Source organism: Elephantulus edwardii, unplaced genomic scaffold (assembly GCF_000299155.1).
Source record: "Elephantulus edwardii isolate Elephantulus edwardi_28Jun2011 unplaced genomic scaffold, EleEdw1.0 scaffold00330, whole genome shotgun sequence".
NCBI lineage: Eukaryota > Metazoa > Chordata > Mammalia > Macroscelidea > Macroscelididae > Elephantulus > Elephantulus edwardii.
This window is the reverse complement of record NW_006400080.1, coordinates 864283-877045: the sequence shown is the minus strand read 5'-3', so window position 1 is coordinate 877045 and position 12763 is coordinate 864283. Positions and strand designations below refer to the sequence as shown.

The window sequence follows — 12763 nt, the reverse complement described above, 5'->3', positions numbered from 1 at the left end:
GAGAATAGTGCAACAATGAATGAGTGGAAGCCCAAAATCTCTGTAAATGTTTATGAAAATTAATAAAATATAATTATAGAAAAAAAAAAAAAGGTTTCCTAAGGCCCAATGTGTAAGTATAGTTGTCAGGGGCTGCCCGGGCGATTCTGACTCACAGCCACCTTACTTACAGACAACGGAGTGAAACCTTCCTCTACCCTGCCCCATCCTCACAATCTCTAGAGCTCAAGTGCCTTGTTGCTGTCACTGTGTCAACCCACCTTGTTGAAGGTCATCACTCCTTCATGAACACTCCACCTTTCCACGTATTATGTCCTTTTCCAAGGACTGGAAGAAGGGGGGATGGGGCGGAAGCTTCAGGGGGAAAAAAAGAGAACATAACTCACTCTTATAAATGCTGGTGGGAAATCTCAAGGAAACTATAAAATGTGGCCCTGGTGAGGACAAGTGTTTTGTTTTGTTTCTTTTTTTCTTTATTTTTTTTTTTAAATTTAGGTTGTTTATTTTTCATTTCAATGAACATCTACAGAGATTTTGGGATTCCATTCATTCATTGTTGCACCCTTCTCCCCGCAGAAACCCCACCCCCACCCCGCTCACTCCTCTCCTTGAAAAGCAAAAGAAAAACTCCCTCATTGGTACAGTGTTTAAGAGAGGGGTGTCCTCGTAGGAAGTGGTTCAGTGGTAGAATTCTCACCTGGAAACCCTGGTTCGATTCCTGGCTAACGCACTTCTGTGGCTATTTGAGTATAACTATGATTCTGAGCTTCAGTGGACCTTCTAGACTTATATGGACTGGCAAGAAATGTCTAAAATCTACTTCTGAAAAATAGCATTTCTTCTAAAGATGAGCCATTGAAAATGCTGTGGTTCACAATTATCCAAGCCACATTCATTCACTTCATTCACAGTGTGTCCTGCAGTGTGTGTGAAGTTCCATTGTATGTGGGATTAACACGAGTCAGAGACCAAATCAATGGCAGCAGACTCCCTTCACAGAGCTGCCACAGTCTAGCTTCACAGAACTACCACAATCTTGCCTATGTGTTTTTAACTGTGAGTAATATTAACTGGGAGAAGGCATCACCAGGAAAGGCCTGTGCACACCGCAGGTCTTAACGTGGGGAAAGAGTGGTGACAAGAAAGGCTGGCAAGCTGGAAACCATCAGTGCAGGCAACAGAGATGGGGCTGAGAAGAGTGCAGAGAGCAAAAGGGCAAGGAAGAATGTTGGTTGTTGTTATGGGCCATCGAGTTGTTTGCCACTCATAGCAACTCCTTTGTACAACAGCTCTGAACCTCGCTCTAAACTGAGCCAATCTTACTGTCTCTGACACACCCACCCACCACCACTACTCCAGTCAGTGAGTCAATCCATCTCATCGAGGGTCTTCCTCTCTTGTGGTGTCCCTCCACCCTCCCAAGCATGATGTCCCGCTCCCAGGACTGATTCCTCCTTGCAACATGTCCAAAGTATGTTAGAAGCAGCTTTAAAATCCTTGCCTCCTAAGAGCACCCTAGTTTCACCCTCTCTAGGATGAACTGGTTTGTTCTCCTGGCAGTCCATGGTATATTCAATACTCTTCCCTAACACCACAGCTCAAAAGCATCAATTCTCCTATTATTCCTAGTCATTTTCCAGCTTTCTGATGCATAAAAAGTAACTGCAAAGATCATGGTCTGGGTCATAAAAAGAGGAAAAATATATCATCTTGGGTACTGTACACAGCAAACCAGGTTTTTGGAAGGGGAGGAAAGAACCAAAGGAATGGCTTAAACTGGTCCAGAACAAGCATCGTATTACATTTTAACTGTCCATACTCAAAAACTCAATTGCGTTTGAGTCTGAACTGACTTTACAGGAGACTCTCTGAGGTTGTCAAGCACATGAGAAGGGACTGATCATCTTTTTTCTTTGGAGCTGTTGGTGGATTTGAGCCACCAGAGAGGTGTCACTTCTGGGTTAGCACCTTCCAGACTAGGCTACCAGTGCACTCTCTGTACTTTGAATTTTCAAACTGCAGAGTCTGGAAGGAACTTCATGGTGGTCTACACATCGCTTTGTTCATAAGGCTGAACTATCTACAGATACAGCTGTGCTGTGTGACTTCAGGCAACCTCAGTTAGCTTCCGTTTCCTGCTCTGGGAACTGTGGGGAATCTGACAGGAAGGATCTCAGCTCCCCAGAGATCTTCATGTGGCTTGGCATCCATCTCCCCCATCTCTGTCTTCTGCTTGCTTAATCACTTTCATATCTCAAAACAGATTGACTCAAGATATACCCTACACTAATCCTGCCACGTTAACATAAAAAGCCAGCCCACTCCCTAATGAGATTATAACCACAGGCATAATGATTAGGATTTACAACATGTATTTTGGAGGGATCTAATATTTGACAGCTCCCAACAACCACCACCCAGTCCATGACATTCACCAAATCTGAGCAATTTTTCTTCTACTGTACAACACAGTAACTAATATTCCTTCCCTAACTCCTTAGCTTTCTCTGAGAAGCAAAATGCAAAAATCTAATTTCTTTACATGGCCCCTTGTTCTTAAAAGAGTTTTGAGATTTATTAGAGATTCCAAGGAACTAATGACTTTTTTAAAGAAACAAAAACAAAATAGTGCTTACACTTCTTTGATATTCTTGGGGGCAAAGAGAGTTTAGTGCACAGTGTAACACATTCCTCTCAAGGACAATGTTACATCTCTGTATATTCTCAGGGCGTTGTGCAACCCTTGACAGAAGTAGAAGCCAAAAAACCAATTGCTATCAACTCAACAGTGCCAAGTAGAACTGGGCTTCATAGAGTTTTCGAGGGCTGATTTACCACAATTAAGATTGCCAGCCTTTGGGTGAGTTCAAACCTCTATCCTTCCCACTAGCAGCTAAGGCTTTAGCTCTTTGTACTACTCAGGCGCAAGAGCTCAAAAAACTCTTTGCCGGATGAATTAATCCATGTATCTAGGATTGGCAAAGGAGAGGAATCCACTGGGTAGACTGCCACGGTGACTGCTGCAATGGGCTCTTGTGTGTCAGGAAGTGTGAGGATGGCGCAGGATAGAAAAGGGTTCTGATTTTTTGTTCATGGGGTCGCTATGAGTAGTACTCGGTGGAAATTAACAAAAGTAACAATCTCAAAGTCTTTGAGTTGGAACTAAGTCCTAGCTGACCTTCCCTTGGGTATCTGTGCACTGAAAGAAATGGTCCATCTTCCTCCCAGGAGAGTGGCTGAATTCAAACTGCCAGAAAGGCACAGCTTCTTCTTCTATTCCCGGTGGTCTATCCCATCAGAGCTCCGTGTGTGTGTGTGTGTGTGTGTGTGTGTGTGTGTGTAAACGAGGTGAACAGAAGGTATCATCTGATACAAGGATATTTGCTCATTCCATGAAGTAGTTCGAGTCAATGCTGATTGATTAGATTATCTCTATAATCCCTTCAGCACACACACACACTCAAGGTTGTTATGGAAGGTCTTTGGTGGGAACAGGACTTTCACGTTGTATAACTGTATTAACTGGCAGTGTTGACATGTACTAAAGTGTCCAGTTGTTGTTATGTGCCATTCATTCAGGAGTCACTCACAGCTGACTCTCTAGCAATTTCCAGAGGCAATAAATCTCAAAGGAGGAGACTGCCCATTTTTCTCTCCCAGAGCAGCTGGTGGATTCGAACTGTGAGCCTTTGGGATTGCAGTGCAGCTTTTTACCCCTAGGCCACCAGAGGTCCCCTAAGTGCCCAGAGACTCTTTAGACCATTCCAACAACACATCCAGAGGGAGCTTCGAATCAGGTGGGACGAATTCCCAGCCAGGAAGAAGGTGGATTTTTCTGTTTGTCTGGGTTGTGTTTTTTTTTTTAATCACAGGAGGCCATTCTGCTAGGAGTAGGCACCAAAAGTGACCTGGGGGTGAACTGTGTTATCTAATTGTGTGCCTCAAGTCCTCTCCCTGGGGTGGTGTTCTAGGTGCATCTCCTGCACTTTACACAGCTCTTTTTCCTGTAACCTCAAGGGAGGTGGTGTTGGAGAGGAATAAGACACCAGTAAAAGAGTTTGCCTCATCCAGCTCTACAAGGGACTTTTCAATGTTCTAGCATAAAGCCCATCTCCAGACGTGAAGAAAAGGCTTTAGAAGCCTGAGCCCCTCAGGTCCCTGGGGGGAGGGTGACTTTAATCTCAGGAGATTCCCTACTCACCCTTCTTCAGGCATTGAGAACCCAAAGTAGCCTAGCCTTGGGGAAGGAACAACTGTAGGGTGAGGGGCTTTGGGAACAATGAGGTAGGTGCTGGGGACGGGGCTGGTCATTTTAGACACAGACTCAAAAATCATAAAAAGTCTTACGATTCTTCCCCCCCCCCCTCCTCTCCTCATCCTTATTTCCATTTTTTTCTCATCTGTCACTTAACAAGCTGCATTAGGGAAGCGGAACTATTTTTTTTTTCTAGTGAATTTGCAGAACGGCATTTAGATATCCTTTATAAAAAAGTGGGGATGCTGAAGATTACTCCAAAAGAGAAAAGGGAGAGGGCGGGGGAGGTGGAAAGAGATTTAAGCGAATCATTCACTTTCCAGAGGTAGCTCCCTTCTGGACTCTGAGGTCATTCATTGTGGTCCACGTCCTCACTACCAGCCCTCTTGGCCTTTCCCCACAGAACACAGCAGAGACACAGGGCAGGGAAAATGCAGAGGGCTTCAAAAAAGAGGGGAAGACAAAGCGAAAAGAAGGAAGGAGCATAATAGGTCTGCTGATAAATTTTAGGATGAGAAAGGTGGCTCCAAACCCACCCAACTCCACAGGACCAATCTCAAATGACTGCTACTATCTGACCTGACAGGGGCAGGGCTCCTCGCGCTCCCTCCGCCCCCCTCTGGGCGGGACTACTCGCAAAACGATTCTCCACTGGTCTTCTCGCTGCCTTTCAGACCAATCACGGCCAGGACGACACCGCAGGCACCGCCCACAACGAGCGCGGGTCCTGTGGTCAGACTCACCCCAACAGGTGAGGCCGGCGCGCCCGGCGAGGGCTTGTCACGTGGTGGCCGCCCGCCGGCTGCCGCGCAGGGCAGGCCGCCCCGCCCCCGCCGCAGGAAGCTGCGCCATCTGTCTCCGGGGCTCAGCGGTCCTCGGACCAGATGCGTGATCCCACCCGACACTTGGGCCATGCTGGCTGATCCCCAGGCCGGCCAGCCTCGGAGCCATTTTCTCTGCAATTAGCAGCCCCTTTGGTCACCCTTACAGATCCAGAAAGGCCAGGGATGCTTCCTCTAGATACTTAGAAGGAGCAGGCACGTGGGACAGTCAGGGTCCCCAGTCTGGAATTACGTCTCCAGACCTGAAAAGAGGTGCAGGCGGTCCTTTCCTGGGATTCCTTAAATGAAGCATGTGCCTAGAAAATCTGCTTGTCTCCCCTGTGGTTCGTCACTCTTCATTTGTTTCCTGAAGCCTTCTTCCTGCTGAAGGCATCTTTCAGCATTTTATGTGTTTCTGAGCAAGCAGTGCGGGGCGAAGTGGTGGGGGAAAACCAGATTCTGAAAGAGCCAAGATGCTGGATGAACGCACACGGAATCGTTCAGTGAAAGGTGTTTAAAAGCAGTGACCCCTTGGCAAGAAATGGTCTCCGCTATGCTGAAACAATCCATTTACCAACCAGAGCCAACTTCTTGCAGAGTCGTCGTCATGTTTAGAAGAAAGGTGTCCTGTTCCCAGAACTTACCTACTCTGTGATAAGTTTATCAAAGTAAAATCACCACGGACACATGAATAAATCTATGAATATATCTGAGTGTATATATAGACACGTATTCTTTCTTAACGGAGGGAGCAAATATAAATTCCTGTAGAAGTAGTCTTTCAATCAGCCTCCTTTCTAGATACACACTCATAATTTTTTTTAAAAAAAGCTCTATTTGAAACTTAAATACTGCAGTACAGCCTTGCCATTTAAACATGTTTCATTCAAAATACAAGTTTTCTTAATGTTCCAATAGCTTGGGCTACTTTTAAAATATTTTTCAAGTCAAGTGTGTATTTAAAGTAAAAATTTAAAATCGTGTGTAATAAAAAGTTAATACCATTCTTATCTATGTGCAAAGAAAATTAATGGAAAATTTGGTTATCAATATTTAACCACAGCCTCTTGGCTCCAAAGAAAATTGTTTATTACCATTTTATTAAGATAATAATTGTTTCTCACATGCTAAACTTCCCCAAAATATTACCTCTTGGCATTCACTAACATCAGTTTTCTTCGGTTTTGTTATAGTTTGGGAAGAATATGAGAGTTCTAACAAGGTATTGTAATTTTGTTTTATTTAGTTATTTCTTTTTTACATCTCCTAAGCAAAATTACTTTCAAAATATACCAGGGGGAAAAAAACCCCACACCTCATTTTTTTATCTCGTTGGAGGTAGATTGTATGCTATATTCTTTACCTTTGGAAAATATGCCAGGGACTGGGGGAATTTATTTCACTTGTGATTCTTCACTCTTGCAATTGGGAGGACCAAAATTTCACTTACTATCCCAAACCATGGTCTTAAATGAGGGGTAGTGTCATGTTTGGAAACTCAATCTATTCACAGCAAAAGAAATGCTCATTATGCTATGCTTTTAGAGTGGGCATTTTGTGTTTCTGTCAATCAGCTTAATTTCCATGTTCACAGATTGAGAACAGAAACTACTCCTGTTGGCCGAGAAAGCTGCCAGCTAGCAGTTTTAGTCACATACTTCAGTTCTGAAGCTTTACATTAATGTCACCGCCCTAATTGGTAACACTAGCTTACTTGTGGTTTTGTGGGTGCTTAAAAAAATTCCTTAGTGCACCTTTCATTATAAATATTTTGTTATGCAAAAGGCCATCAGAAAACATGCCTACAGTGGGTCTCATAGAAAAAGGTAAATACATATTTAGGATGAGCCTCTGTGATATAAGATATCTATAAATACATAGACATATAAATGAAATTTTAAGCCAAAAATACAACACCAAGTGGGGGGGGGGGAACCAACCAAACAAAAACCACCCAGAAACTGTGGCTGGTGACTATTAAATTTCAAATAATACAACTTTAACAGGGAGGGGGAAAGCTTTTTTATTAGTTTATCTACAGTCAATTATAAATTTTCAACAATCAAAGTCTTTTGGGGGGCAAAGTAAGATCCAATTTAGTCAGCATTTAATTTGTAATTGTACTATTCTCTTTTAATAAATATACTCTTACGATGTAGGCTGCAACCTGATTTTTAGAGACTTGTTCAATGTAATGTACCATTTGGTAGATAATAAGTGTAATTTAAGTCAAGACTTTCAACATTATTTTGTTCATCTAAAACAAATAGGGTGCCATTAAATATTGACTATTTTATTAACTCAAGAGCATCTGGGAAAACACTTATGATTAGGTTAATTTATGTTATATTTTCCCCTCAACTTGTAAAAGATTAATCAACCATTTTATGGTCTAATTTAGGTGCCTAATTAAAAACAGAGTTCAGCACATGCAGCACTGTCTTGCTAATAAATCTTGACAGCTTTGTAACATGACGGTTTATATTTCAAATTGTTGCGTATAAATGTCGATTTTTTGATCTTCACCTCACAGATGCCAGTGAGCTGCAAACTTGGTTTAAACCCCAGGACTGCGTGTAATTATTTCAAAAGGGAATGCCTCCATCAGATTTTATCTTCAATTTCCCTCAGTGAAGACACAAATAGTCCTTGACACTACCTTTTTAAAATAGTTGAGAAAAATAGGGGGGGAAAGGTTTTTCAGTATTTGTTAAACTATAAATCAAGGGAAAATGTATTTATTCCCCCCCCCCATTATTAGCTTCCAAGAATGGTTTTATAAATTACTAGGGTTTAGAGTATTATTGTAAAGAAACCTCAAGTGTTAGATATGAATGTCTTCTGATTAATGCGCTGTTACTTCTTCAGTTTTGATTTAAACACTATTGTTTTAAATGAACAAATTCAAGTAGTTTTGAAACATGTCCCCCTCCCACACCTCCCACTCTTAAAAAGGCCAAGAGGAAGAGAATAAATCTACTCCTCAGTAGGAGCCTTCACTGTATTCTCTTGGTCTTTCTTCTTGGGGGATATTTTTTGTCATTTTAATGATGCCTTTGATTCCCTTGGTGCAGAGAAATTAAACTGCCACAATGATGTCAGTAACGCACTCCTAAAACAACTTTGGATTTAGGAGCCTGTTCTGGAGTTGATGTTCTTTCACACTGACAAAGTAGGTGATGTACATGGAGGACTACAGAAAACAGGCACACTCTATAAATTAGGCTCAGTTTTGAGCACATCATATATAACTAATACCATGTTTTGGTCTTTTAATAGAAGAAACGAAGGCACAAGCAGGCAAATCAGCTTATCACTTTCTAACTGTGACATTTGGGCAAGTTACTTAACTACTCTATGCCTGTGTTGCCTCAAGATTTAAAAGTACCTACTTCACAGCTTTGTAATGAGGATTAAATTTGTTAATCCTGTAAAACTTTGAACAGTGACTGGAAAGGTAGCTATCATCATTTTTCACACACACACACACACACACACACACACACACACACACACACACTCACTCTCTCTTTGTTTAATGTTGTCAGCATCTTGAAGTGTCAGATAATTTTACATAACCAAACATGGAAAGAAGAATCAATGGGGGAGAAATTCCGCCAATGTCTAACACATATATTTCTACATTTTAAAAAATAACAATCAGAAACTATCTGGCCATGAAATGTTACTTTGAAAAGGTCCTAAATTGAAGGAAAACTTAAAAGAGAGACGCATTAGAAAAGATATACATTTCATTTTATATCATTCTAAATTTAAATCGACCTTCCTAAATATCCAGAGTTAGTGTTTTCTGAGCCTTCACTTAGAGGAATCTCACCCTCAGATTCCTCCAACACTGCAGGCTCCTTGGTCAAGGACAGTCCCGGGATTGGCCCCATTACATCCCATCAGCATTTGCTGAACTTGAGAGGCTATATTTGAGCAAGAGCCCGTAATGAAGTGAAAAAGTAAACCCAGAAGATCCCTAATCCCAAATTAAAACAAACTCCAGTTCCAGGGCAGATCCAGTGCACTTGTGAGGGTTCTGCAGCCTGCTTAGGGCTGAAGAAAAGATCTGGTTGGGGGCAGGCTCCATGTGACCCTCCACTCCTGTTGGGCTGCTGGTGTCTCCTTATGCCCAATGGAAAGAAGTGCTATTGGATTCCAAGGCATCATGAATATATGCCCCTCTTGATTGGGTCTCAGTCGCTGTTACCATTAACGACTTGAGCACGAGGGTTCCTCCTGACTCCAGGCCTCCCCCGCAAACAGGCTGTCTTCTAGTCACCATACATGCCCAGAGTTTCTGTCCCAAACTTCTCCATTTTCTTCTTTTAAAGACTTGTTTTAACAATGCTTCTGAGCTGCACTTCTCTCTGGTTAATGATTATTTATCCTCTCCTCCAGTCGGCTTGTTTGCACTGACAGAGCAGGGTGCCACCGCACGCGCACCCCCGGGAGGGCGGCGGGAGAACTCCAAGGCCCGCGCCTCCAGCAGCCGGGACAGTGCGGCCAAGATCAGCTCAGCGGCTGGCTCCTTGGAGCGAGGTCTGTTCCTAGTTAAATGCACCGCCTCCAAAGTAACTCTGAAGTCCACACATGTGCCCAGACAGCGGAATATTTTTAACTAATTTTTGAAATGTTAACTAAGCATATGTTATTGAAAAGTTGTGTTTTCTTTTTCCACTTAACATTTCCTAGAGACAGCGGGGGAGCTGCGTGTGGGGGGCAGCGTGCCTCTTTTGCAGCTTGTTGCGTGCGGCTCACTGGCTGGCACAGGGAGCCCTTGTTTCCCTGCGCTCGAGCATCATTTTAGGGAGCTGCTGGGGAGGGTGGTGAGCCTCTGACACACAAGTTGCATCCAAACCCTGCACTCCGCCCTGGCGATCACCCCGCTGCGGTTCCCCAGCGGTGCGCTCCTGGGGTGCAGGCTTCCAGAGCGACTTGGGTCTTTATTCTTTATTTTTGAACCAATCAAAGGAAACGTGGCAGGTGGAGGGCAGCCGCAGAAGAGACTGCAAGAATCTCCTAGTGGGGATTTCCACAGCCCGCCCCAGCGGCTTCTAGAACGGCTGGGTGCTAACTATTCAGGTTAGTTTCCTGCCAGCTCCTCCCAACCCGGCCCCTAAGAGTGTCTGATCTCAGAAAATCCCGGTGCCTCGGGCCCTGGCGGGCTCTACCAGGAAGGCTTCTAGTGGTGGCCCGCACCCTAGACCTGGAATCAACATTCCGGGAGGGGAAGGGGGTAAGCTTAAAAACAAAAGTCAGGGGACAACAATAATTATAATAGTGAGAGCCCCCCACCCCGCCACTGACCACTGACTAGCACCGCTTCACTTGCCTTTCCTGCTTCAGGTCCACTGCCTGGCAGCCCCATCCCTCATCTCCGGTGTCCAGCCTGGGAACCGTGACCGTCACGCCAGGCTACACCTCAAGACTTGGGCAACTCCTGACAGTCATTTTCAAAACATGGAAGACAAAGGGGAAGAGGGAGAGTGAGGTTGGAAAGGGTGTGGTTTTAATTCGCTAGGTCAAGCCCCAAATCTCAAAGTTCGGCCTCTTTCCTCCAAAGGAGGATGGCGCAGGGAGTAGGGTTCCGTCCTGGTCCCCGCCTCGCCATTATTGTCCGATGTCTTAATCCTCTTGGGGCTAACTGGACCTGAAGAGGGATCAGAGCCCAGAGTCCAAAAACTCGCCCCAAAGACCTGAAAGTAGGTTGCAGGAGTCATGACTATGACCCCGGGGCTGCTGTCCCTTTAGAATATGTGCCCTCGACCCGAATCAAGAAGAGAGTTTGCTAAAGGTGCGACTGGGACAATCTATATTTCTCCATCACTGGACCCTTTATGTTCTTTGCGCCATGAGGTGCAAAAGGTCCTGTGGGGCACGCGTCCCCGCCGCCTCTCAGCCCCGGGCCTGGGAGGTGCAAACCAGCGGGCGCTGAGTAGCCTTCCAAGGGACCACCGTTCCTGGCTGCAGTGCGCGCCGCGCCCGACAGGGACCAGCACAGCTCCACGCGCCGTGCAGCCGCCGGAGGCGCAGGGCTGCGCGCCCAGCTCCACCTTCCCAGCCCAAGCAGCTCGCAAATAAAGCAGGTCCCCAGTCCCCTTCGCTTCCCGCAACACGGAGGGTGGTCATCAAAAAGTTTAAACACTTCCAGTGGTGTGGACTGCACGCAGTCCTCAAGCCCTCGTCCCTATGTGGGGAGCAGAAGCTCACACCCCGGGCTCCAAGAGGGGGAAAAGTAATTAAGGGTAACATTGCATTGACTGGTTCAAGTGGGACCCGGCCAGGTGTACTGGCTTCCCTGGCTTGGTCTGTCATTGGCTCGCTTCTTTGTGGTGAGGTCGCTGGGTTAATTCGAGGTCTCAATGGGCCACTGGGCCGCCAGGGCTCTGTGAGAAGTTCCGGGGTTTTAGGGAGAGCTGACTCGGCGCGTCTGGACTGCACGCGGCGTGGCCGGCCCTCTAGGTGCGGTCATTCCCTCCCGCCTCAGTGGCTCGAAACTGCCCTGCCACTTGGTCAACACACACGCCACGTCTCCCTTCTCTACCGGGTGGGGATGAGGGGGGGAGGTGTAAACGCTGATCGCGGAGAAACTCACCGGTACCAGGCGAGGCCCTTGTCGTAGCTGCGGTCGAAGAAGTGGGGCTCGGCGCCCACGGCGCGCACGTCGGGGTGCACACGCAGGAACTCAAGCAGCGCCCGCGTGCCCCCCTTCTTCACACCGATGATGATGGCCTGCGGCAGCTGCTTACTCCCGGACCCGCTGAAGAAGCTGGAGATGGGGCTAGGGGAGTCTGGAACCTCGGGACTCTGCTCCTCCTGGCTCGCAGCACCCTCGGCCGCCTCCTGGCCTGCACCTAGCGGCGTGGCCGGCGGCGCCCTGAACGACAGCCTGGGGGGCGTCCAGTCTGGAGCCGTCGTCAGCACTGGCGGGACGTGGGCAGCGCGGGAGCCCGAGCCGAGCAGCAGCAGCCCTGGCGCAGCGGCGCACGAGCCGACGCACGAATACAGGAACATGTAGAGCCAGACGCAGAGCATGGCGAAGAGCAGAGCGAGCTTCCTCCTCACCGGCGGCGGCGGCGGCTGTGGCTGCAGCAGGAGCCGGCCGGGGACATCGAGGCAGGACCGGTCGCCACTCAGGCGCTGCCCCATCCGCTGCCCGCGGGCGCGGCCAGGAGCATGGCTCAACACATGGCGTGGGGCCCGCCGGCGCAGTGAGCGTGGAGAAGGTTGCCTGATCCGCTGGGCGCCCGGGTGACTCCACTTATTGCCCCCGCACGCCCGCGGCCGCCGCCGCTGCTGAGGCTGCTCTTCCCCAGGTGGCGGCGGCAGCTGTAGCGGCGACGGCTCTTGACATGTTGCCCGGGGAGGAGCCGCTTCGGGAACGCCAAGTCGAGCAGCGGCAACTGCTAACCAAGGAGTTGCTCCAGAGACACGACGCCCCGCTCTAGATCAGGAGAAGGTTGCACTCCCGCGGCTGAGCCCAGGCCTCTCCAGCCGGTGCGCGCGGCTGCTCGCGGCGCTGCCTCTCGCAGTCCTGAGCGCTGAGCCTGAGAGCAGCCCAGACACTTACCCACGGAGGCTGCGGAGAAGAACTGCGCAGCGAGGTGGCCAGAGATCGAAGTGAGGTGGGCGGGGCCGGCTTTCCGGAGTGACGGCTTGCTCCACCTACCACAAATCC

The 12763-nt window shown here is 47.4% G+C and overlaps 1 protein-coding gene across 1 annotated transcript in view; it reads right to left on the bottom strand.

The window, feature by feature from the left end:
• The window catches only part of HS3ST3B1 (heparan sulfate (glucosamine) 3-O-sulfotransferase 3B1), a 50091-nt gene extending 37857 nt beyond the window's left edge, over positions 1-12234 (bottom strand). Inside the window, exon 1 of the mRNA XM_006901552.1 lies at positions 11681-12234. Coding sequence (XP_006901614.1) covers positions 11681-12234 — 554 coding nt within the window. The remainder of the gene's footprint in view (positions 1-11680) is intronic.
• Between the last annotated feature and the right edge of the window lie 529 nt (positions 12235-12763).